The sequence below is a fragment of the Oculina patagonica genome, chromosome 9 (assembly GCF_052425735.1).
Source record: "Oculina patagonica isolate OP01 chromosome 9, crgOcupat, whole genome shotgun sequence".
NCBI lineage: Eukaryota > Metazoa > Cnidaria > Anthozoa > Scleractinia > Oculinidae > Oculina > Oculina patagonica.
In genome coordinates this window covers 15,323,864-15,347,322 of record NC_135766.1, presented here as the reverse complement: position 1 = coordinate 15,347,322, position 23,459 = coordinate 15,323,864, and the positions used below count along the sequence as shown (strand labels likewise).

General features: G+C 38.2%; 4 protein-coding genes across 6 annotated transcripts in view; 3 read left to right on the top strand and 1 right to left on the bottom strand.

Annotated features, from left to right (window-relative positions):
- Positions 1 to 246: 246 nt before the first annotated feature.
- Positions 247 to 3,604, top strand: LOC144666824 (galactosylceramide sulfotransferase-like). The gene is made up of 2 exons (XM_078528228.1): positions 247 to 610; positions 1,514 to 3,604. The coding sequence occupies exons 1-2, from the start codon at positions 444 to 446 to the stop codon at positions 2,361 to 2,363; spliced, it is 1,017 nt and encodes a 338-aa protein (XP_078384354.1). The 5' UTR covers positions 247 to 443; the 3' UTR covers positions 2,364 to 3,604.
- A 264-nt stretch (positions 3,605 to 3,868) lies between these two features.
- LOC144666827 (RAD52 motif-containing protein 1-like) lies at positions 3,869 to 9,136 on the top strand. Its single transcript, XM_078528232.1, has 6 exons — positions 3,869 to 4,219; positions 4,347 to 4,425; positions 5,058 to 5,200; positions 5,738 to 5,860; positions 6,832 to 6,982; positions 8,481 to 9,136. Exons 1-6 carry the CDS (start codon positions 4,109 to 4,111, stop codon positions 8,789 to 8,791), a joined length of 918 nt encoding a protein of 305 aa, XP_078384358.1. The 5' UTR covers positions 3,869 to 4,108; the 3' UTR covers positions 8,792 to 9,136.
- A 24-nt stretch (positions 9,137 to 9,160) lies between these two features.
- On the bottom strand, positions 9,161 to 16,345 carry LOC144666825 (uncharacterized). The gene is made up of 6 exons (XM_078528229.1): positions 16,278 to 16,345; positions 15,761 to 15,856; positions 12,299 to 12,424; positions 11,359 to 11,413; positions 11,174 to 11,272; positions 9,161 to 10,590 (listed from the first exon to the last, which is right to left on the bottom strand). Exons 1-6 carry the CDS (start codon positions 16,317 to 16,319, stop codon positions 10,016 to 10,018), a joined length of 993 nt encoding a protein of 330 aa, XP_078384355.1. The 5' UTR covers positions 16,320 to 16,345; the 3' UTR covers positions 9,161 to 10,015.
- A 73-nt stretch (positions 16,346 to 16,418) lies between these two features.
- LOC144666800 (WD repeat-containing protein 35-like) overlaps positions 16,419 to 23,459 on the top strand; it is a 30,985-nt gene continuing 23,944 nt past the window's right edge. For all 3 annotated transcript variants that reach the window (XM_078528204.1, XM_078528202.1, XM_078528203.1), the window contains exons 1-8: positions 16,419 to 16,541; positions 16,683 to 16,800; positions 17,718 to 17,792; positions 18,394 to 18,486; positions 18,776 to 18,877; positions 19,918 to 20,078; positions 20,982 to 21,046; positions 22,028 to 22,128. In XM_078528204.1, the coding sequence (XP_078384330.1) occupies positions 16,518 to 16,541; positions 16,683 to 16,800; positions 17,718 to 17,792; positions 18,394 to 18,486; positions 18,776 to 18,877; positions 19,918 to 20,078; positions 20,982 to 21,046; positions 22,028 to 22,128 (739 nt within the window). In that variant the 5' untranslated portion in view covers positions 16,419 to 16,517. The remainder of the gene's footprint in view (positions 16,542 to 16,682; positions 16,801 to 17,717; positions 17,793 to 18,393; positions 18,487 to 18,775; positions 18,878 to 19,917; positions 20,079 to 20,981; positions 21,047 to 22,027; positions 22,129 to 23,459) is intronic.

Here is a 23,459-nt window from a genome sequence, read left to right as displayed (position 1 = left end):
TAGAAAGGGAATCAATGACTTTGATTCGCCAAAGGGCACCCACACGGCAAACACGTAAAACGGTATAATAGATATGTTTATCATTTTTACTGATGTTTTTCGGCCGTGATTAAATAAAGTTTGTCATTCATTCATTCATTCATTCATTCATTCATTGTCATTCAAAGTGTTATTTTATTTTTCTTGGCTAAAATAAGCAACCAAGAAAATTCAATTCAATTCCTGATTGATGTTGAAAGAAGTAAATAAAAGTAAATTACAGTCAGCTGCTGCGATAAAATGAAGAACGGAACAATGATCTAACATTGTCCCGTGCAGTCAAACGGTTGCCTTGACTACAAACTATATGGTGCTTCGTCGATTGGTTCTTTTTAATAATATGATTCTGTCGTGAGGTTTTTTTATCGTCGTGATAAAAATTTCTGGCCCGATGTGACTTTGTGATGTGGCGTCCACGGTTCTTATTCAAGCTAGAAGCCATGTTTTCTTATCGGCGCTGTTACTGCCTCTGCACTTTTGTGTTGTTGCTTACTTCATGCTCATCACTGTACTATATGCTCATCACATTTCTGCCTTTGAGGGGACTGCACACCGTATACCAACAAACAAAGTAAGATTTAATTACAAAATCCTAATCGTAGTTATAATACACTTAAGCTTCTTGGTGTTTTCTTTCTTTAAACGTCTTATTAAAAATTTCTTCTCATCGCATCTCCATTTCTCCAGTCGACACAACTTGTTCACTCGTACGAGTTGTAAAATGTATTTTTCGTCTCGTGTCATCAGTGTATCATGTCGACAGTATTGGACAATTGCAACCCTCCTCATCAGGGCTTAATTCCTACTTAATTTTGTTGTGTAAATTTAGACTATAATTATTTCCTTTTTCTCCCCTTAGTCCGTCGATCGTGCATTAAAAAAAGAAGAGATTTCCTACAGCCTTTTTCCCACTCGCGCTCTGTTGATCTCTGATGGTTTAGCTTCACGCTCTTTGTCCGCTCGTGGCCCTCTATTTCTCCCCATACCGTATTTATTCGATTAAGCGCCCTGGGCGCTTATTAAATTTTGGACCTTGAGAGTGGGCGCTTATTCGAGGCTGGGCGCTAATTTAATTTTCATCGTTTTTAGCGGGTAGTAAGTTTATTTTGCAAGAAATCAATATATAATAACAAAACGTGAAGATGTACCAAAACTGAATTTTAACTTTTAATTGAAAGTTTCCGTAAAATTCTAAGGAAACTCCGACGGTCTTCCGGGTAGTCTCTTGGTAGTACTAAGCAAATTTCAATCTCAATTTGAGATAAAATCAATACTCCTGTTGTGCACTTCGGTTTTTAAGAGGGGTCGGGGTGGGCGCTTATTCGAGGCTGGGCGCTTTTTAACTTTCCTACCTATGTGGGCGCTTATTCGAAGTTGGGTGCTTAATCGAATAAATACGGTATTTCCTCTAGTCCCAACCTAGGATAACACCTATCATAACCTCGTATCTTTATTTTATTTCTTTTTTTTTCAGAAATACAGAAAGATGTAAACCACTGAATCACATATTTTTTCTCAAGATGCACAAGACAGGCTCTAGTACTCTAGCCAACATGCTGTATCGTTATGGTGAAGACAGAAACCTTACATTTGTCTTACCCCAGAAACCTATCTCGTTCCATTGGCCAAAATATTTTCATCTCTCCAACATGATGCCGTTGTACACTGACGAAGGAAAAATTTTGTGCGGGCACACAAGATATAATAAGGGCCCAGTTAATTTGCTCTTTCCTAAACACAAATCAAAGTATATCACCATTCTTCGCAATCCTTTTAATCATTTTGAATCTGTCTTTAATTTTTTTAAATTTTTTGACGCGCTGAGACTTGGAAATCGCACAAACCCAATACGATCATTTTTAAGGAATCCGCCAACTTTTACCCAGCTGAATTTTACACGGTTTCTGTACCTTATAAGGAATCCATCGATGTTTAATTTGGGTTTAGATTACAAATATTACCAAAACAGAGGCGCTGTAACGCGATTTATAAAATTCGTTGACCAGGAATTTGATTTGATTTTGATCAATGAATATTTTGACGAATCACTGATCTTGCTGAAAAGTTTACTCTGCTGGGACTTTGAGGATATTTTATACCTGAAGCAAAAAGTTCGAACAGAAACTGAAAGAACACCACTGAGCCGGGAGATGAAAGCAAATATTCTATCTTGGAATCAAGCCGATGCTCTTCTTTACAATCACTTCAACAGAACTTTATGGAGAAAGATTTTAGAAGCTGGCCCCAAATTCTACGAAGATTTGCGATTCTTTCGAGAGAGGAACAAGATATTGGAGGAGAACTGTGTATTACAGTTTGACTAGGGAATTGTGACCGAAAGGGAAAGTATACCAAACAAGGACTTGAAAATGTGCAAACAGTTGTCGAGAAAAACAAGAATTTACATAGCACACATGAAAAGAAAAATGGAAAAGAAGTGGAGAGACGCTGATAAGCCTGTTCAGGAAGATTATAAGAGTCCAGAGAACAGCTGGGATATTAGCCAGGATTTGAAGTACACACCAGTTTTAAATAATGCTTAATGAGTCAATTTCATCTACATGTAGGCCCTGTCCACACTGACCCGGGTAAATTTGAAAACGCATCTTTTTTTACCCGGATAGGCCAACCGTCCACACTGAGACGGCGTTTTCGTTCACCGAAAACGGTACTTTTTAAAATCGCTCTCCAAAGTGGGTAAATTTAAATAGCGTCGGCTAGGTGGTGTTGTGTGCACAGCGAAACCGGGCGAAACCAGGACTTTTGAAAACGCTGAACTCTGCGTGCGATGAAGCGTATCGTTTTCAAATTTACCCAGGTTTTGCGTGGACGGAAAACATTTTATACGGCGTTTTCAAATTGATCCGTTTTTAAATTTACCCGGGTTCATATGGACAGGGCCTAATACAGAAATAATAGGTGCATAGTGTTTTGTTGTAAATCCAAAATGTTGGTCAAATGCTAAGGTAGCAGAAAAAGATAAGAACTGACCCCGACGTGAGTCGAACACGCAGCCTTCTGATCTGAAGTCAGACGCGCTACCATTGCGCCACGGAGTCAATTGTACCGTAGTTCTTTTCTATAGGTTAACTCTTAAATGAGCCATGTCACGGTATTTTAGGTTATTCTATATATTTTCGTTTATTAAGAGCTCTAAACTTCAAATTGGAAAAGCAAAAGTCTTTATTGGCAAAATCACGATCACATAACAAACAAGGGTGATTTTCGAGCATCGTAAATGTCACTTTCACACAAATTAAGATAAACTTGAAAAACGTCGGTTTTTCAAGTTTATTCGAACGCAATCTGTTTTAATCTTCTCGAATTTAGGCCATCCATGCCCTTTTTTGGCCTTTCTGTGTTTCTTTTGAGTTCTTCTACAGTTTGGTCAGTGCCGAAATTGCCTAAAATTATTTATAGGAGATAAGGGTGGGACCCTAAATGTTTCACATTGAAAGAGAGTAGAGCTACAACGTGACGAATTAATTTTTGTTTAAATATAGTAGATAAAAATTCAACTGTAAAGGTATGCATTTAGCACTACTGCGGCACTTAATAAACAAATAACAACTATTGTTAATAACAGAAACATGTTCAAAAAGTCCCAACTGTCAAGTTGCCTGCCTTGTCTCCTTTTCTCCCCTACCGACCTTCGGCCGAACATAATATAGGACAAAAAACGCTTAATACGGCCCAGGAACGCGAAAAAAACACCACACACGAGTCGATTAACATTTAATCCACCTTTATTGAAATATTTAGAACGAGATTCATTTAGAAATGTAGTTTTCAGGGCTTTATTCATAACTCTTATAGATTTCAACATATTTCTTTTCTTCGTCTTATGTGAACGATTATTAACCACGAACACATAAGGTGGTCTGCCTGTGTTGTGTCTATCGACTACGCATGAAGAAAAGCAACACAGGAATCAAACGAACAAACACCACGTGAGCCTAAACTGTTGTGGTCTCCCTGTGGTCACACAACGTACACAACACATCTACTTGGCAAGCGAAGCACCGCTGACGGACGATACGCGGGAGCGCGCGGGAAGTTCAAAACAAACATGGCGGACTTGCAGAGCGTGGAACTTATCGAGTTTTTTCGCCCATACAAGAACGAAATTAACCTGTATGTTACCAACATATCAAGACGACTAGAGAAAGAAACGGTGCAAGTAAGTATTTTTGCAGAGAGTTTAGTCATGTCTCGTACAGTGTTACTACTACAGGAAACAAAGACGTTACACATGATTTTATGATATTTTTGAACATTTGAAATCAACTGTCGTTTTCGGCCTTCAGGTAAAACTGCTAGATATATTCTCCCAGTTTGGTTTGGTGTATGAAGTGCAGGTGATCGATTCATCAGATAGTTTAGAAGGTAACAATTTCTTGTTCAACTTTTCTATTGTATTTTTGTATTTGGGGTGCAGACGCGAGTCCGACCAGTGTTCTATTAAAAAAAAAAAAAAAAAAAAAAAAAAAAAAAAAAAAAAAAAAAAAGAAGGGAGGGAAAAACATGTAAATGTATTGCGTTACATAGTTATTATGTACATTTCCTATAACTCAAAAGTGTTCATTGTAAAATGACTTTGCTAAGTAAAACTAAAGTAACTTAACACATGGATCACTGGATTAAGAACAATGAAAGGTTTATTTCAACTTACCCGCAAAACTCAAATGACTAGTCAATAACATTCTCTCAGCCAATCAACCGGCATGCCAAAACTGTCCCTCTTGTATTAAACGAAAACACCTAGTGGACTTCAAAATAGTAACAATAAAAAGTAGTGTGGTGGCCTTGTCTTCTTATTCACAAACTGTCATGATTTACCATCTTGGAAATGGGCGGGGGGGGGGGGTATAAAGAGGGGGCTTATTAGAGAGGAGATGATAGTTATAGTTATAGTTATTGTTAGGAGATAACAAGAAAAGGACTCCTCATAGTAAAATGGGGATTGACGCAATCCTAACAATTTTTATTCTTTGTTAAAACTTTTTTAATACTGCCAGCTCCTGAAGAGTCGTCTGTGAATTGTATGGATTTGAATTATAGTTCTTTATATGCCTTTGTCAAGTTTTATTCGGCAAGGGCAGCAAGAAGGGCAAAGGAAGGAGTAAGTGGAAAGAGATTATTAGGAGGACAATTTTTAAAGGTAAGTTTTAAAGTTTTATCTGCTGTGAGTTGCCCAGGGGGGGGGGGTACTCGGGGTTTCAAGTGATGGGGATGATCGAAGGATTTTTTGGGTTAGAAATTTTCGATTCCGGGATTTTTTTGGGTAGGAAAATTTGGCATGTATTTTTTTTATTTAAGTAGCCCTGATGTTTTTGGGTATTTAAAACAATCTGAAGATTTGTGCTTGTGCCTTGCTGTGTAGTTCTGCGAATAAAGCACAAATTTTTTTTTTTTTTTTTTTTGAGGGATAAATTTAAAATTAGATTTTTTGAGATATATTTGGAAGCAGAGAATTTTTGGGCCCCATTAAACAACCCCCCCCCCTAAAAAACCCAAAACCCCCTGGGGTGAGTTGTATGTCACTGCAGGTTTCTGGTGTAACAAGGTAACATGTGGCTAACAGCACCTACATGTATAAATTATTTCCCCAGCCATAACACTTGCATGTTAATGACCTCAGTTATAGCTAAGTTGTAGGGTTATTAATTTGTAACAATTATAACTGTGTCTACTGCAGGTTCAGTTTGCACAACGGAAAAAGTTCACAGAAGTTGTTCAGCACCCTTTATACATGGCAAAGTGTACTGTACTTGCTAATTATTATTTTGGATTTAATGGTTGGTCAACAAAAATTGTTCAGGTAGTGATTACTTCTTTGTTAATGAATAGTTTGTATTATTATTTAATGCATCTTTCAGGTTGTCATCCATAATCTGCCCAAACTTTCCCATTCATACCCATCCTTGTTTATATTTGGTTTCAAAAGTATAACAGTTCTTTGGGTTTTTTCCTCTGTCAGAAAAACTAGTACAGGGTACATGTATTTTGTGATTTCTTTTAATTTCAAAGTAATTATGTACATCATCATCGTTGTCGTCGTCATCATCATCTGGCCTTTTCACGCCCATGGGATGTACATGTATAAGGCCTCCACAGTCTCTTTTCTGCGGGAGCAGTTTTGTGCTGCCTTCCCGTTCTCATTCCAGGTCAGGTACATGGCCATGGATAAAAGCTCTTTCTCTGCTGACCTTTTCCAAGTTGTTCTAGGCCTTCCCTGTTCTCGCTTTATGTACATCATAAAAGTGACTTACCGTATTTTCTTGATTAAACGCCGGGCCCCGAATAAACCCCGGGTCTCCGAGCTAGAGTTGTAAGTAAGCTTTGCAGGCATTTATTCGAAGTGTAAGAATTGCTTTAAGTATGATGGCAAATTACATTCATGTCACAAATAATGACTTAAAACCCTTTTTTAATAAACGTTTTCCTTTAATAAATTGCACCATTTAAATAAACGCCGGATCCACAGAGCCAAGTTTGAAATAAAAGCCGGGGGTGTTTACAGCAAGGCGGCCAAAAGTGTGACCACTTTTAATTTATTCACATTCTTCAGTGCAGATTTAATCCAATCAGAAGTCAACTAGAACCTGTCCTTGGCTTCTGATTGGATGGTGGTTGCACGAAAGAATGTGAATTAATTAAAGGTGGTCACACTTTTGGGCGCCTTGCTGTAATTGAGAAAATATGGTAATAATAATAGCAATTAACAGAAAATATGCAACAGAGTTTGTCATTTCAAATGGCAAATTTCTGTCACGATTTCTCTGTTTGCAGATGGAGAGACTGGAAAATAAAACTGATAACTGTGACAGCCAGGAAAAGAACAATGCTTTGTTGAGATGCGTGGTAAGACTTGAGATTAAAGATTGTGAATTCTTCTGTGACGGCACTGGATATGGCGGAGACAGAAATACGCTACAGCAAGGTTAGCGTCTGAGCAATGACAGACTCAGTTTTTATGTACAATGTGTACGGAAGGAATTTTTCCTGAGACCCCCAACCCCCTTGAAATTCCAATTAAGCTTCATACATTCCTTAAAGTTCTTGGCCTTTGAGACTTCTCCCATCTCCAGCAATTTCCAATCCCTTCTGTGGGGGAGTATGAACATTTTCTGGAACCACACAATAATTATACTGTCAAATTCACTGACATTGTCAAATTCAAACTCAATTGGAAAGTAGAGTAATTGTATTAACTCTGACTAACATAATTCATTTTAAAGTGCTGAAAAATAACCCAGGAATGTGAGCATTAACCCTGAGAACCGAAGGAAGTCAGGGACCACACAAGGCCAAAAAAAAAAATCCTTTGACCACAGTTGGAGTTAATTACCTTAGAGTTAATTCTCTACTTGCCAGCTGCTAGTACCAGTGCGATGACCAGATGTTACAATATTGCATATAATTTGCAATTAATAAAATTGTCCCCTTATATTCAGACTATGGGAGGCACGGTGACCTAGTGGTAAGTGCGCCAGACTCCAGATCGAGCGGTCCAGTTTAGAGCCCTGGCTGGGGTCATTGTGTTGTGTTCTTGGGCAAGACACTTTACTCTCATAGTGCCTCTCTCCACCCTGGTGTATGAACAGGTACCGGTGACATTGAGCTGGGGGGAACCCTGCGTAGGACTAGTATCCCCAAGGGGGGAGAAGGAATTTCCCTAGCTACTTAATGCTACAGAAACTAGGATAAGCTCCGGCAGTATGGGTCATATGGCTCAAGGCTTCCTTCTTTATATATTCAGGCTGTGACCTTGTGAGGAAAAAATCATAACTGAATCCCAACTAAACCCTCTCACTCCCAAGAGTACCATAGGTCACAAGATGCCATTACATGCTCAACATTTAGTCAATTTGTACGAAATTTGAACAGAAAAATGGTCTTGAACAGATCTGTCTTTTTAAAGCATAAAATCATACCCCACAACTTTTTCCTCTTTCATTTTAAAATCAAGTTAATATCTTTTGTATATATTTCAAGTTAATATCTTTTGTATATATATATATTTTGTATATATATTCACAGTTTTTTAGATTTGTAATTTTAAATTTTATGCTAGTAATTTTTTATGCTTTTAAATTTTATGCTTTGTAAATTTTATGCTTTTATACTGGTCACCGATTGATACCAGTCAATCTCCTTGATTGACTGACCGGTTTTCCAGGATAAATAAAGTTATTATTATTATTATCTGACAACAACCCTCGCATTGAGAGCTGCAAATTAAGCTATAGTTTAGGGGTATACCCAAAATATAGGCGGAATGAGATATTGTTTTGGTAATTTTTTATTTTTTTGGTTTTGTTGCCTTTTGAATTAAAACAGTGACTTCCTCTATGTCTGTTAGTATGATTAATGACATGCCAGTCATTAATTGATATATTGACACTAAAAATTTCTGTCATGATACATTTAATTTCCAGAAAAAGACCCCACTAAAAGACTTGAATTGCTTGAATATGCCAAGAAACTGGCCCACAGACATGCATATGAAAATGCATTTAGAAGAGTGATTATTATATCTCTGGACAATGGCAAAGTTGGAGTTGAGATAAACCAACAGGATGTGCCTGAATGCAATTTTGATGAACCTGGCTCAGAGGAAGGAATAGTTCATGTCAACCTTATTGAGGAAATGCCTGCCAGTGATTCAGATGAGGAAGATAAAGCGCTTGACTTGGAACTTCAGAATTTAAGTAGCTCTTCACTTGATTTGAATGATGATGTGGGCTGAAATTGTGTTTTGAGGAATTCAGGTTCACTGAAATCCAAAGATAAAATAGGTTTGCCCATGGAAAATACTATGGCCATTCACATCTGCATGGAAATGGAATTGGAACTGTGAATTGTGCGCTTTCTAACAACAGGGTTCGCATGCACCTTGAAAGTCCTTGAATCTCAAAATAAGATAAGCGATTTTTTTAGTTCTTCAGTAAGCACATCAATGGCGCAACAGACTGGAAATCGTTGATTTGGGGTAAATTTCGTGAAAAAAAAGTCCTTGAAATGTCCTTGAATTTTTGCGTTGAAAAAGTGTACGAACCGGCTGTAACCAGACTTGACCAGCTTGGTGCTCAACAAAATAAAAGCAGGCTCTGGAGACAAGATTGACTGTAACTTTAATTACCATCACTAAATTTCAGCTTTATAATTGTAATAATCAACATCAATTTGCAAAGTTCTCCTCTCCTAATACAGCAAACACATGTGTTCAGGGAATGAGAATACAGGTGTTGACCAGCTGACTAAATTCTCCCAAGAAACGTTATAAAAAATAGCAACAAAAAAAAAAAAAAAAGAACACACTAAGGAGAATTTCGAGGTCCACAATCATTGAAATTAAAGGGTTATCAATGAATACAACTGAACAAAGTCCACCTACTTTCACGGCAGTCGTACATTTACAGACGTATTACTCGATTAAAAATTTTTCCAAACAGTGGCTCTGTATGATGTATTTTTTTTAGTTAATTACACTATACATAGCAGACATGTCATACCCATTCCTTTGTTTTTAAAGTGGCTATTACTGTCACTTGCATTTAAGCATGGACATGTGTCGCTGAAACATGATCTAATTGGGTATTTAATGTGGCATGATTTGTCGTCAATCATTTGAAGTTTTGCAGACCATAACACGAAAATTTCGCACTCAAAATGCTCACCATAAACACTGAGTACGGGCAAAACTTTACACTAGCAGTGATTCACGTGAACCCGCAAATGCATATCCACACAGATCAGAATCAATTTTTCAGAAAAAGTCTCTATGTCCAATCTTTTCACCATTTCGAAACTGGAATATGTTAAACTTTCGGCACGAAAGTTGCTGTTACGGTCTGCCAAACTTTAAATGTTTGATGATCAATCATGGCACGTTTAATACCCAATTAGATCATGTTTCGGCGGCACGTGTTCATGCTTAGATGCAAGCGAAAGTAGAACATTATCGACCCATTCATGAGCGAGTAGAGTACATATCTTTGTCTTCAGGGTTAGACTGTCCTATATCTCCCTCTGGCTTCACAGCTTGACTGGGTGAATCTTCTTGAACTATCACTTGATCTTTGCTACTTTCAACCAAAGCAGCACCCTTATCCTCGCTGCTGACTTGTACAGGACTTACATCACCAGTCGAACTTGTCTTTCCACCAATAATCTTATCAAGAAATGGAACCTTACTCCAGAACGATGACTGGGGTTTTACTTCAGCTGTGACCACTGGTTCTGTAGTTTCCTCTTGAACATCACTCACTTCAGTTTGGCTTTCCGCCACCTCCTCTTTGATGACTTCAACTGTAGCATTTCCTGGATCTTCTACAATTTGTGTTTCTGCTACTGCAGAAGTTTTAAGTTCCTCTTTAGCAGCCTTCTCTGCTTGTTTCTCGCTATACTTTCTCCTCTGCTCATTAACAAAGACCTTTAATCTTTGATAATTGGTCTGTGTTATATCAACTGCTTGTTTTGGGTAACAGATGGCTGCTGCAGTTGTTCCCAAAACTGATGCAAAGAAAATTCTTCTGATTGGCCGGCCTAAGATAAAAAATCAGTGGTTATTGTAAACCACAAAATAATGGATTACTTGTCTTACTTATTATTAACTGAGCCTGAACCATACAGAGACAATATTGCTTGGTGTCTTTTTGTATGGACCAAGGGAAACATTCTCTCAGTCCAGTACCGAGCTTGTGGTTAATCCCACATTTATTTTAATGGCACTCTGCTGGGTTGTTGCTATAGTTCTACCAGCCAGCCTTGCATTACCATAGCTCATGATGTCCATCAACAATAATAAGAAAATTAATGTGGCCTGGTTATTAATTACAGTGCATGTTATATCTAAACAAGCTCAACAGCTGACTGTTCATTAATAGGGACACACACTGAAACAGTTTGTTAAACCTGGAGTGTTTTAAGTCAGTGGCCAACAAATTTATTTCACTATCGTGATGTGTCTGCTGTACCATTGACACCCAAATAAATTTTGTCATGTTTTTTGACAATTTTCAGCCTTACAATTTTATTATCTATTAATAAAATAATAATCAATTTGTGTTGTAAGGCTTAACCTGCCAGTAACTAATAATATTTACTGGAATAATGCAGATGTACTTACGGCCTTTTCCTGCTAGCAGAGCACCACTCAAAATGGCAGCTGAAATTCCTCCAACTTTAATTTGAAATTGCCTGTCCGTACGAATTAGCTCAACAAATTCTATGGCAAAAAGTAAAGAATTTTAGAAAAGAGTCACCTTTAAAAAGGTGTATTGGCCATTTTGAAAAAAGAAGTCGGTACATTACCTAATGCCTTGTCTTCAGCTGAAGAAAATGTATTTCTGACTGTTGTTACGCCCTCCTGTCAAATGAAAACAAAATTCATATAATAAAAGAAGAGGACTTTAAAGTCTTTGAATTATAGCACAACTACGAAATGCATCTCATAGCACTTCCGAGGCCTTCCAAGGGGTAAAAGCGACAAGCCACATGACCCTGAATTCTGGCGACACAGGAACATTTTAACAGCGACAAGCGACATTGTTATGGCACTTAAATGTGACAGCAACACAATAGCGGGAAAAATGACAACGACATCTACAGATGTTGGCTAGGCGACATCGGTTCCCAGAAACATGCGACACAGCTAACCCCCTTGGAAGGCTTCACTTCCCTTTTATTGGTTATAACTTTGGGAAGCATGAACAATGGTAAGCAGACTTTGGGGTTAGGTGATTCCTTTCTTGACCCAAGAAAGGAGGAGGTGAGGTCAGAAACATTTTGGGCCTTCTTTTTTGGCAAGAAAGAGTTGTGGGGTAGCCCCTCCCCTAAAACAATCAGTACTGGTAAATATACTTTCCTGGTAAGTTGAATACGATAAGAGGATACCTCAGTGCACAAAACATGAAGGTTGGCACACAGGGGAACTTGTCCATGTGACTTGTTCCTCCCCCATGGGATAAGTCCCTTAGATGAGTTACTCATTTTTGTCAAAAATTCCAGCTACTGTAATCTGGGTCTCAGAGGATGGCTAATCACCAGAACTAAAATTAATATTTTGACCCTGTGACTTGTCTCACAAACTCAAACTGGTTTTAAAAAAATGTAGGTTGACACATACAAGGGGACATGTCCCTGGGGCTAGTCCCCTCTAGCGTGTAAACTCTTCAAGAGACTTTTTGCAGGGACTAGGCACAGAAACTTGCCCATTTGTATGTGCCGACCTTTATTCCCCTATTCTCCTGACCTTTACTCTGGAAGACCATCCCCAGACTGATCTTCTCACTACTGACACCTTCTCCTCTAACACGGTAATTTCTTCTTCGTCTGGCTTGTATTGAGATGCTTCAACTGGGTCATCGTAAATCTCCAACTGAAATGATATGGTTAAAATGTACATGTAGGAATGTTTCCAGTAACATTCAACTTTCCACACAATTTGAAGGGTTAGATCCAAAAAATGCAGGAATGTGTCGTGGCAATTCTGGGATGCCACACAGAACCCCAAAAATTCCCTGACTTTTCAGTGACCTCAAAACAATTTTCATTGACCTTGAATTAGGTAAAAATAATAATAATAGTTATAATAATATTAAAAAAAAAAAAAAAAAAAAAAAAAAAAAAAAAAAAAAAAAAAAAAAAAAAAAAAAAAAAAAAGGAGAAAGGAAAATTTTTTATAAAAAAAAAAAAAGAAAAAAAAAAAAAAAAAAAAAAAAAAAAAAAAAAAAACAAAAAAGGAAAACCCCTAATAATAATAATAATAATAATAATATAATAATAATAACAAACCCAACCTTTTTTACATTTAATTTGCTTCAACTTCTTCTGCAGACCATCAATAGCTTTCTCTTCATTTGCGATCTCTTTATGTTTTTCATAGGATTTTGACCAAATGGCATTTGACTCCACCAAGGAATCCATTTCGTTTTCTTGTTTCAGCCAAAAAAACTCTGACTTTTCACTGACTTTGACAAGAGCTAAGATTTTTCCTGACTTTTCCCTGACCTTGAAAAATTTCTGTTTCTCCCTGACTGCCAGTGGCAACCCTGAATTAGTGTGACATTGTAGCTGGGGGGAGTGGCAATGGGGGGTATGCCCCCTATCTCCCTGTGGGTATAAAATAATAAATTATTGTTTAAAATCCAAGGTTATTGAGGTTCCATAATTTTCCTATACATTCTTGTTCCAGTGACAGAGTTTAAACTTCCCATATGAAGGGCAACAGGGTGTCCCCCTACAGCCCTCGGCCTAAATCTGCCTAATCTTTTCTGGATATTGGATTTCAATACCACTGTGCATGTTGTTCAAAAACTGCACCAGGTACATTTAAGCCTCCACAACAGGTACGCCTGAGGGATGGATGTCAATACTGAGTTTTGTAGTCACCTCGTACCAGCACCTACTTAAAATTGCTCTGTCATCCCTGCACTAATAAGCAGAATGATACTATGAGCAGCCCCTTGTTTTTCTTAGTTCATTAAGTATGAAGTGAAAGGAGAAATGGCTGCACAAAATCCTCTTTTGTGTGTGTCTCGATCCATATTTTATGCAACCATTCTTCCTCTTGTGCTTTTTATGGAATTCACACTCTCCACTTGAGAAGAAGAAAGAGGTACTGCTTGTAGCCTGGGAAGGGGGCTCCCCCAAAATGCCCATATGGGAGTGCCACCCAACGGAGTTGTGATTTTGGGCTTCCGATCTAGAACAAGGTATCCATTTTTGAGATGATTCCTAGAATGCGGTGTGTTATTTTGTTATTTTTGAAAGTTTCAAATTATCAGCAGCCAAACCAGGGTGTTAAAAAAATCGACCTGCAGTTTCAAGAACGGGGTATCATTTGAAGTGCAAATTCTTCTTAAAATGGGGTGCTACTTTGGAGACCTGGATGGCACTTACCCACCTAAAACAAACCTAAGTAACTCCCCCGGCCCTCAACGAGGGAGGGGGGCTTGTAGTCTAGCAGATACTTAAGCATGGGCCTCTTCATATACCAAATTTAGGTTCTTAGCCTCCCAGGCAGACACCTTGAGATCCCATGTGGACACTTATGGAAAGTTTTACTTTAATTAGTTTAGCCATGGATCCACAGCTGAGATGCCTTGATTTCAATGTGTCTGCTAGCCTGAATTTCAGACATCCCTCTGTGCTCGCCTGCTTGCCAGAAGGAACGTCTGAACACATTCGGGCCTAATGCCGTCCGGTGACGTCACTACGCTTTGGTGCTAATTCATGCGGAAAAGTTTCTGTCGAGGCCATGAAATTGTGAAAGAAAAATCGCTTAAATAAAGGATTACAGGGTATAAAATTGTTTTAATAGTAAACTATTAAAAACTTGAGACAAATGAATGATATTTTAATCGACTGCAGGCTATATTCTTTTACGGAAGCGATTTAATCCAAACTGATTTGCTTTATCTAGCGATCAAAATGTAATATGTTACGCAACGGACAAATACAACACACTCGTGAGTACTTTAATAAATAAATCAATTTCGACGGTTTCAGAGGCATCAAGAAATGGAATTCAATACAAAAATATCCTACTTGACCGTGGGCACTGAGTTCAGAAATCACTAGGGACTTTAAGATACCTGGACGGCTGACCTCGAGGACGGTAGAATTTCGCGAGGAGGTCTGGACTGATGTCGACGTTCTTGGTGGGAACTTCCAACGTTAAGAGCCGGCGTGTGTGAACGGAGGACGGCTTCGTTAGTGGATCAATAATTTCTTAGCCCAAAACATGCGAAGAAAAACATTTGGCGCTTTTAGCTCAAAGTGTGGGACCAGAAAGCACTATTTTCATTCACAGGGTACAAATTCTAAATGAAATTTTTGTAGAAACATAAGCAAGAAAGTTCATGATTTCACGCACGTGGCTTCGCCATCAGCGTTTATGCAAAGCACAGCAAATATATTCGCAACCGCAAATAAAACTTGACTTCTAAACTTTTTATCAGTACCAAACCAAGAATACCATAAAGGACCACTTAACAGAGTAACAGAATTAAAAAAATAATGAAATTTTTAAACGAAATTATAGAAAAAGCACTCCCGTTCACTGGTGGACGGCAAAACTCTACTTCTCCCGTCCTCGACAACAGCTGGACGGAGCTGGACGGCAATGTGCGTGGAGCGGGCATGCGCAATATAGGCTACACGCGAAAAGTTACTTCCGGTCAGCCGTCCTCGAGGTCAGCCGTCCAGGTATCTTAAAGTCCCTACTGGCTCATCGAGGCTGCAGGACATAAGCGTCGAGCGGCTTTGTTGACAAAACAAGATTACATATAAATTTGGCAAAACACTGCACTGCATGTCGAAGCGACGAATGCCGCCAAGTTAAAACCTACCGATTTCCATTACTATTCTTCATCCGTAGGTAAACTAATAAAGTAATAAACTCAAGGTAAATGACTAATCAATTCATTTCTGGGAAGGTGAACTCTTTCGAACTCTTTCCAAACGTTTTCAAATTACAATCCTCGCGCGGTAAAATTCAGTCATAATTTCACATAATTATGCAAATAATTTTTAAATCAACCAATCAAAATCACTACCCGGTTTTCGGGTAGTGACGTCACCGGACGGCATTAAGCCCAAATGTGTTCAGACGTTCCTTCTGGCAAGCAGGCGAGCACAGAGGGATGTCTGAAATTCAGGCTATGTGTCTGCCAGATCCATTAAAATCATGGCTCATTACAAGTGTTTGTACCTCTCTGGGATGGACCTTCATGGAACCAGCTTTGACAGTTTGCAGAAACGGCACACCAAGGACTGGGACTGAGACAGCAACCAACAACCGGTTCCTCTGTTGATTGGAAGGAAATTAATTAAACAACTATGTAATTCAATTTCACCTTTCATACATCTGGAATTTGATCAATCTCTGAAATTAAGTTAAGCATTATTTTTACATGACTGTAAGAAAGAGTGCAACCTTAAGTATCCACGTTCATTAACAAAAACAATCAATCAATACTAATCGATTCGTTATCATTGATCGTATTTTGTTAATTCTATAAAAAAAGTCAATATCCAAAACAAAACAAGATTAGCTTGTGCGTGATCATGAGTCAAGAGGAAATTCAATTTTGATGATAAATAAACACAAAAAACCACAAATGTCAGCCTTTGAGTAGACTCTCCTTGCTCCTTTCATTTTCTCTTATAAAGTTTAACTTTCAGACTAGAAAATTGCAGATTAAATAGCTCCTTTTACAAATACAAACCCAACATGAACGAAGTCCTCCGACCGCCATATTGGTCGCCATCTTTGTCTGCTTTCACTTCATATAACAACAAATGAACCTTCCCACTATTTGCGCCCTGCTCGAAGTGTTCCATGGGTAATTGCTTCTTAAAATGGCGGCGAATTAAAGGCTACTCTTGTTGACTAAATTTCATCTATATAACAGGCAGATGAAGCAAGTTTTTAAACTTTAAGCAGCTCTACAAAATATCTCTAAACCATGTTTATATACCTGAGCAAAAAGGTACGTTTCTTCTTGCTTTTCTGCTGTGTAATTTCTGTATATAAGTTTGTTTACGTTGGAAACGTTGTCAAGGTGAAATAGTTTTTTATGAAACTCGCTTTTTTCTGACATCGAGTCCAAATTTCTCTTGTTTATTTGTAGATTGCCATTCCAAATAACGTCAGATTGAGATGTTTGGCGTGGAATCGGGAGCAGGGCTACATAGCTTGTGGTGGAGAGGATGGTATGCTCAAAGTCCTCAAGCTGGAGACACAGCAAGGTTGTCAAAAAATAATAAATTTAAAAATATATTGAGCTCATTCACCCTGTCAAAAGATAGGTCACTTTAATTTTGTGAACGGTATACAACAGTTACAGAGGCGTTTGATCGTAAACATAATTAAATCAGCCATAAGAAATCGAACGAATTCACTTTTATGACATGAATTCACACCTTCAAGAACATATTTCCGAGATTAATGTAAAAATTAGCTCTCCTAGACCAAAACACAGGCATGCTGATGCTAAATGGGGACGCATGGTTGTGGACTAATTCTGACATGTCATCAGAAAAATAAATCTTCCATTTGCTTTTAAGAAAATTAATTTATATATTCATGCTGATTTTTGATTGGCTAAAAGTAATAGGTACAATATCTGCATCCGATCATTATGGGTATTTCAATGACAAGTCAAAAGCAAGCCATTTTAAATACATGTGCTCATACAGATCAGATGTAAATATCCTATCAGACTTAATTAAATTAACGTAATCAATTGGTCCCATTCTGTATTAAAATTACATTAAGCCTGTAGACAAAAAGATAAAGATAGGGTAGCAGGCATGGCGCAGTGGTGAGAGCCGTCATCTCCCACCAATGTGGCCTGGGTTTGATTCAGGCCTGGTGCCATATGTGCCCTTGGGTTGAGTTTGTTGTTGGTTCTCGTCCTTGCTCCAAGGGTTTTTCTCCGGGTTCTCCGGTTTTCCTCCATTCACAAAAAACCAACACTCCAAATTCCAATTCGATCTTGGATACACGAACTCTTGAGCTCTTCCGTGTCACGACGTGGGTAAATAAATTACATTTTACATAAAATAATATTATGTTTTTCCTTTGTTTTCATACAACATTAATTTTTGCATTGCAAGAAATCCCTAAACCTTTTTTACTAAATAATTCTGCATTAACACAACAGGAAAAGATGCAAAGGTCAGAGGGCTTGCTGCTCCAAGTAATCTATCAATGAACCAAACCCTTGAGGGACACACTGGTACGTTTTATACAACATGGTGATATACACACTGTACTGTAGCTCCTTTTGCTTAAAAGCTGAACAAACAATTCCCTGATTAATTTTTTCCAAGTCTCTTATTATAAAGTTAACCATTTGTGCTGGTCAAGCACATTAGCTCTAGAGAAGAATATTGATTCTTACACTGTACAGGTACTGTCATTAGACCTTGGACCAATATTCTTTCAGTGTAGCCCTTGTATTTGGTTAATAATTAAATTAGCCTGCTTATATTAATATATGCATGCTTGTTTACTTGCCATCATATTTTGACATATACATGTAATACTACGTACATGCTATAGTTTTGTACCTTCTACATGTATGTCAGAGACCGCCGAACATTATTTTTTCCAATTGGGGGGGGGGGGGCTGACTAGTGAATTAAGTGGGGGGGGGGGGTTAAGAGACTCTTTTCTTGTAAGTCTTTATGTCTTTGGAAATATTGGGAGGGGGGCTAAAGCTTCCACATATATGCAGTGTACATGCTGCATGTTATATGTATGTATATATAAATATATTGATGGCCTGATTGATTAATTAATTGATTAATTAATAATTATTTATTACTGTTCTCAAGGTGCTGTACAAGTTGTAACATGGAATGAACACTTTCAGAAGTTGACCACAAGTGACCAGTATGGCCTTATCATTGTCTGGATTCTGTACAAAGGTTTGTGATGGTTAATATGGGAGCCTTCAGTTGGTACCTTGCACAGGTTCAACCTTACAGGGTTGGTCAAAGGGATGGATGGAGGCTTTCATAGTCTTCATAGTCTGGAGCTTGGGCGATAAGTTCATCAACCATCCCTTCAAAGAGTAATTTATTACTTAACAGTAACCAAAACATTATAAGGCCTTACATGTATGTGCCACTTGGCACAACAAGGCCAACATTACATGTCAGTATAAATCTGCATGTACATGTATTATATGTAATTTTTGTATGTACAAATATACAGGGTCATGGTATGAAGAGATGATTAACAACAGAAACAGGAGTGTAGTGCGTGACATGAAGTGGAACGCTGATGGCCAGAGGATCTGCATTGTTTATGAAGATGGTATGTTCACAGACAAAGGGTGTGTTCCTTTGGGATAATCCAGATCATGATCAATGATCCAAAATCTATCAGTTGGATTGCAAAACATCAAAAGAACTGATGAATCCACTCTGTGCAAGGATCCATTGGTTCCTTTGATACACCATGATCTGACTCATCTTGGATCATTGGTTCTGCTCCAGATCGTCCCAAAAGAATGCACCTTAAATCTCCGAGAATGATACAAATTTAGCTTCTTTGTAGACAGAATACCAACAAGTAGGCATACAGTGTACATCTTCACAAAAAAGAGGAATCTGTGCCTGTAAATGTAGTTCTCTTGTACATATTGTACATACATGTAGTTCACATTTGTGCAAGGTTTAAATTATTCAAGCTATGGGTGTAGTTAGATTATCATTAGATATTAATTTTTCTTTTTCTTGTATTCATTATGCACTAAGCTTCAAGATAGCTATTGTACAATCATGTGGTTTACAGGCATGCATGCCAAATATTTCCAATATTAAACGGAAATTTATATAATGAAAAGGGAAGCCTAAACTTGCCAGAGCTTATTATCCCGGATTCTGTAGCATCAAGTGGCTAGGAATATTTCTACTCCCCCCTTAAATGGGATGCTAGTCCATTGCAGGCTACCCCCCCCTCCCCCCCAGCATTATGACGCTGGAACCCATTTATACACCTGGGTGGAGAGAGGCACTATGAGAGTAAAGTGTCTTGCCGAAGAACACAACACAATGACCCCGGCCAGGGCTCGAACTTGGACCACTCAATCCAGAGTCATCCATTAGGCAACCGTGCCTCCCACAAATTTAATGTATAATTAGGTTAAAAAAAATCCCAGCCTTCACAAAGCAGACCAGTTAGCTAATTACAAAATGTACAAAGCATGATTAAGGAGTTGAACTCTGGACAACCTACGAACGAATCCAGCTAATCACAAGGTAGAAGGCTTAAACTCTGCACCTCTGGTTTGTAAGGAGAGCACCCTTAACCTCTCTGTCTTGAACACTACTTCCTTATTTCATGGTTTTTAGGTGCTGTGATTGTTGGCTCTGTGGATGGAAACAGGATCTGGGGAAAAGAATTGAAAGGATTACAACTCACTAACGTGGAGTGGTCTCCAGATGGAAAGAATATTGTGTTTGGAATCAGCAATGGAGAAGTTCAAATTTTTGATAACATCGGGAACTTTTGTGTAAGTACTACACATGTAGATAGCGGTGTACAGGAGAAATGCAGTATTGTAGCCTCATTGTCAGTAACAATGAGGCTTCTTGTGAAAAAAATCAAAGTTCTCCGTAGTTGTATTTACACATTAATCTTTAATTAATTAACAACTGCATTTTCACTCTCATCTAGCACTGAGTGCTAGATGGAGGTTGGGTGCCTGGGACATCCAGAAGCTTCCACTATTGGCAGCCTGCTCATACATGGAAACTGCTCCGGACCCATGGCTGCAAACTCTGGCAAACCATCCATAGCCATCAGTGCCCCCATTCAGAAAAAGAAGATTAGAACAGGCACCCATCACACTGATTAGACAGTGGGATGGGAGGGAGGGAAGGGGGAGAAGAGACTAAATGCTTTGCTTTTGCAAACAAAGCTCCACTGGCCCAACGCTAAAAACATGCCTAAAATCGGGAACACCTGGGGATATCCAAAACACCGCCGACCACAAGGGAACACTGAAAGCTCTTCCCTGCACATGGGCTGATATTCTCCTAGTGCAGTCTGAATGAAATTGGTTAATGTTAGATTGATATTGCACAACTTTCTACATGTATCTAAGGAAAAAAGTTAGAAAATATTAGTCAAGACTGGCAATGAAGCACTCCAATTGGTTGATTTTAGAGCTTTATTAGTCATATAAACTGTCATGTTCGTGTAATAATAAAATTATTAGTTGTCACATATCAACTTAAGCAGATTCTTTCTTTGTCCCATGCTTTTGACATGATGAATTATTCAAATTAATTTACATTTTTTTCCTCATTTCACTACCAAGCATAAAATTTATCAACTTTCTTTAGGTGTAACAATGTGTCACCGTCATAAAGTGTATTAAACAAACAATTCATGTATAACTTCTCATTTCCAGACTAAGATGACATTATTCTGCCTCGCCAATGTCACAGGTGCAGTCAAGATAGCTGGGATTGAGTGGTTAGTACTGAAATTGCATAATTATCTATTTTTAGACTGAAATAATTATAATAATTGAAGACTGTTGATGGCCTTGCCAGATCTTGACATCTCTTTAACCTGTTTATTAATTATAGTTCAGTGTAGTTTGAGATCTGAATTATACCATCATGCCAACTGATGTATTGTGTAGTTCCATAAATTATCCATACCTCCCCCACAGAAGGGATTCTTCCTAAAAACCCCAAGCCCCTCCAGGGATGTCGCTAAGGGCCGGCTGCCAGCTAATTTAACCGGCTGAAATAGGACTTAAATCCGGCTGAAATTTCACATGAAAACAAAGACTTGGGTAAACTTTTAGAGCTGCCAAGGCCAGAAAAGCCAGCTGGGCTTGTTGATGAGCCGGCTTAGTGTTTTCTTAGCAACATCCCTGCCCCTCTGGAAATTCCAATAAGGCTTCATACATTTCCTTAAAGTTTGTGGCTTTTGAGACCCCTCCCACCCTAGCAATTTCCAATCCCTTCTGTGGGGGGAGTTTAGACATTTTCTGGAACCATACATTAACACATTTAAAGCTGATTTCCAGTCCGTACTGCGCAGACTCGGGGTTTGTTTTTGTTTTTGTTTTGAATTCGTTGAAACGTTACACTTCGGTGACAGCATACATAAAGTTTTTTAGTCCGCCATTACAGTTCGTTTACTTCTGAGAATTTCCGATGAGCTGAAACGTCGGTTTGAAATAGCGTCAAGGTTCCTCTACTCGTTATTTTTTGTTCTGCAAGGATATCTGGCGTTAATAATGAAGAAAAAGGTAAGTTTGTCGCGGAATTTTTAGTTTTGCTTGTAAACATTCCTTCGTGTTGGGCTCCGATAAACATTGCAGCCGAGATTGCGCAGTACGGACTGGAATTCATCTTTAAATAAGCTAAGTTTTCAATATTAAATATAGTTACTATTTATAAGAAACTGTAATCTGGTTTTAATATTTTTTGTTTCTGCTAGGTATGATGGCAGGGAGGGATTTGTTGAACCAAACTGTCCCTGCCTGGCTGTTTGCTTTGACATGGGACGTATGCAGATCATGAGGCATGAACTAGATGAGAGTAAGTAACAATGTTCAGATTCAATTTTTCTGATAAATTGGCCAATTTTGGTTATATTACAATTCTAACATGACACGGACTCGGGAAAATGGTCACATTGAAACTTAGGGATGACTAGAATAATTTCTTTTGTTTTACTTTGGTATGTTCAGTTACATGTATTCACTGTCTTTCAGTTCAGCTTGTGGGATTTCACATGGTAAAATGCAACCATGCAGGGCTGCAAGTTACACAGTTGGGCATCCAAAAGTGAAAAGAAAGGAAAGTCAAGCATGACTAGTGCGAGTTGCTTTGTTCTGGGTGTCCCACTGCGTAACTTGCGGCCCAACATGGCTGATTTTGTTCCACATGACTGTATTGTGCAAAGGGCCTATTCCCAATCATGGACTGCTGAAGATTGAACCAAAGTTCACTCCAGCCTGAAAGAAAAAAGAAAAAATGTAACAGAGATGAACAATGTGCACCGTTCCAGAAAATATCCATACCCATCCCATATAAGTTCATCAGAAATATCAAGAGGGTGGGGGGTCTAAAAAGCTAAATTTTTTTAAGTAATGTACATGTATGGGGCTTAACTGGAATTTCCACGGGGTTAGGGGGATTCAAAACAAAAAACCTTCTGTGGGATCGAGGGGAATGATATTTTCTGGAACAACACAATGTAGCTAAGAAAACTTTAGCTGGTTCATTAACAAGCTCAGCTAGCTCTTTTGGTTTTATACCTTCAAAGTCTTTGCTTTCTTGAGAAATTTCAGCCAGTGATAAGCTCTCTTTCAGTCAGTGAAATCAGCTGATAGCTGGCTTTTAGCTACATTCCCCATGTAGCTTAACCCACAGTGGGAAAAAAACGTGATTGTTATGATTTGAAATAATTTTGTTTTGGTTTGGCTTTTGTCTCACTTTGTTTCAGAATTCTGATTTTAATGGTAATCAAAACCAAAGGAAAATAATAATAAAAAAAATTAGGGCTGCAACGATACACCGGTGCACTGGTGAATCACGATATTTTTTGTCAAGATACGAATATTCAGTTGGTATTTGAACAAAATATTGCAGTATCGCACGTGACACAATAAGAAAACATTCTTCATCAACATTCAGAAATTACTGTTTTCAATGACTTTTTACCCAAGTCAAAGCCCTCAATAATTATGATTAATTAAACTGAGGGACAAGGACTTCAGTTCAATTCTGCTTCACTTCTGATCACATACTCTATAAAGATGTGACAATTAGTTGTCGACTGACACAGCCTTGTGTGCCCACAAACAAAAACATGTCGTTCATGAGAACTTCACTTTGCAAATATTAAGTTTAAATTGCTGCTGATA

Bases quoted from the DNA above. Each gene is read 5' to 3' on its own strand.
- LOC144666824 (XM_078528228.1), top strand. From the start codon at position 444: ATGTGGCGTCCACGGTTCTTATTCAAGCTAGAAGCCATGTTTTCTTAT. The intron at 611-1,513 runs GTAAGATTTAAT...TTTTTTTTTCAG, and splicing joins ACCGTATACCAACAAACAAA to AAATACAGAAAGATGTAAAC.
- LOC144666827 (XM_078528232.1), top strand. From the start codon at position 4,109: ATGGCGGACTTGCAGAGCGTGGAACTTATCGAGTTTTTTCGCCCATAC. The intron at 4,220-4,346 runs GTAAGTATTTTT...TTCGGCCTTCAG, and splicing joins TAGAGAAAGAAACGGTGCAA to GTAAAACTGCTAGATATATT. The intron at 5,201-5,737 runs GTAAGTTTTAAA...TGTCTACTGCAG, and splicing joins TAGGAGGACAATTTTTAAAG to GTTCAGTTTGCACAACGGAA.
- LOC144666825 (XM_078528229.1), bottom strand. From the start codon at position 16,319: ATGGCGACCAATATGGCGGTCGGAGGACTTCGTTCATGTTGG. The intron at 12,425-15,760 runs GTACAAACACTT...ATATCATTTCAG, and splicing joins TGAAGGTCCATCCCAGAGAG to TTGGAGATTTACGATGACCC. The intron at 11,273-11,358 runs GTAATGTACCGA...TTTTTGCCATAG, and splicing joins AGCTGAAGACAAGGCATTAG to AATTTGTTGAGCTAATTCGT.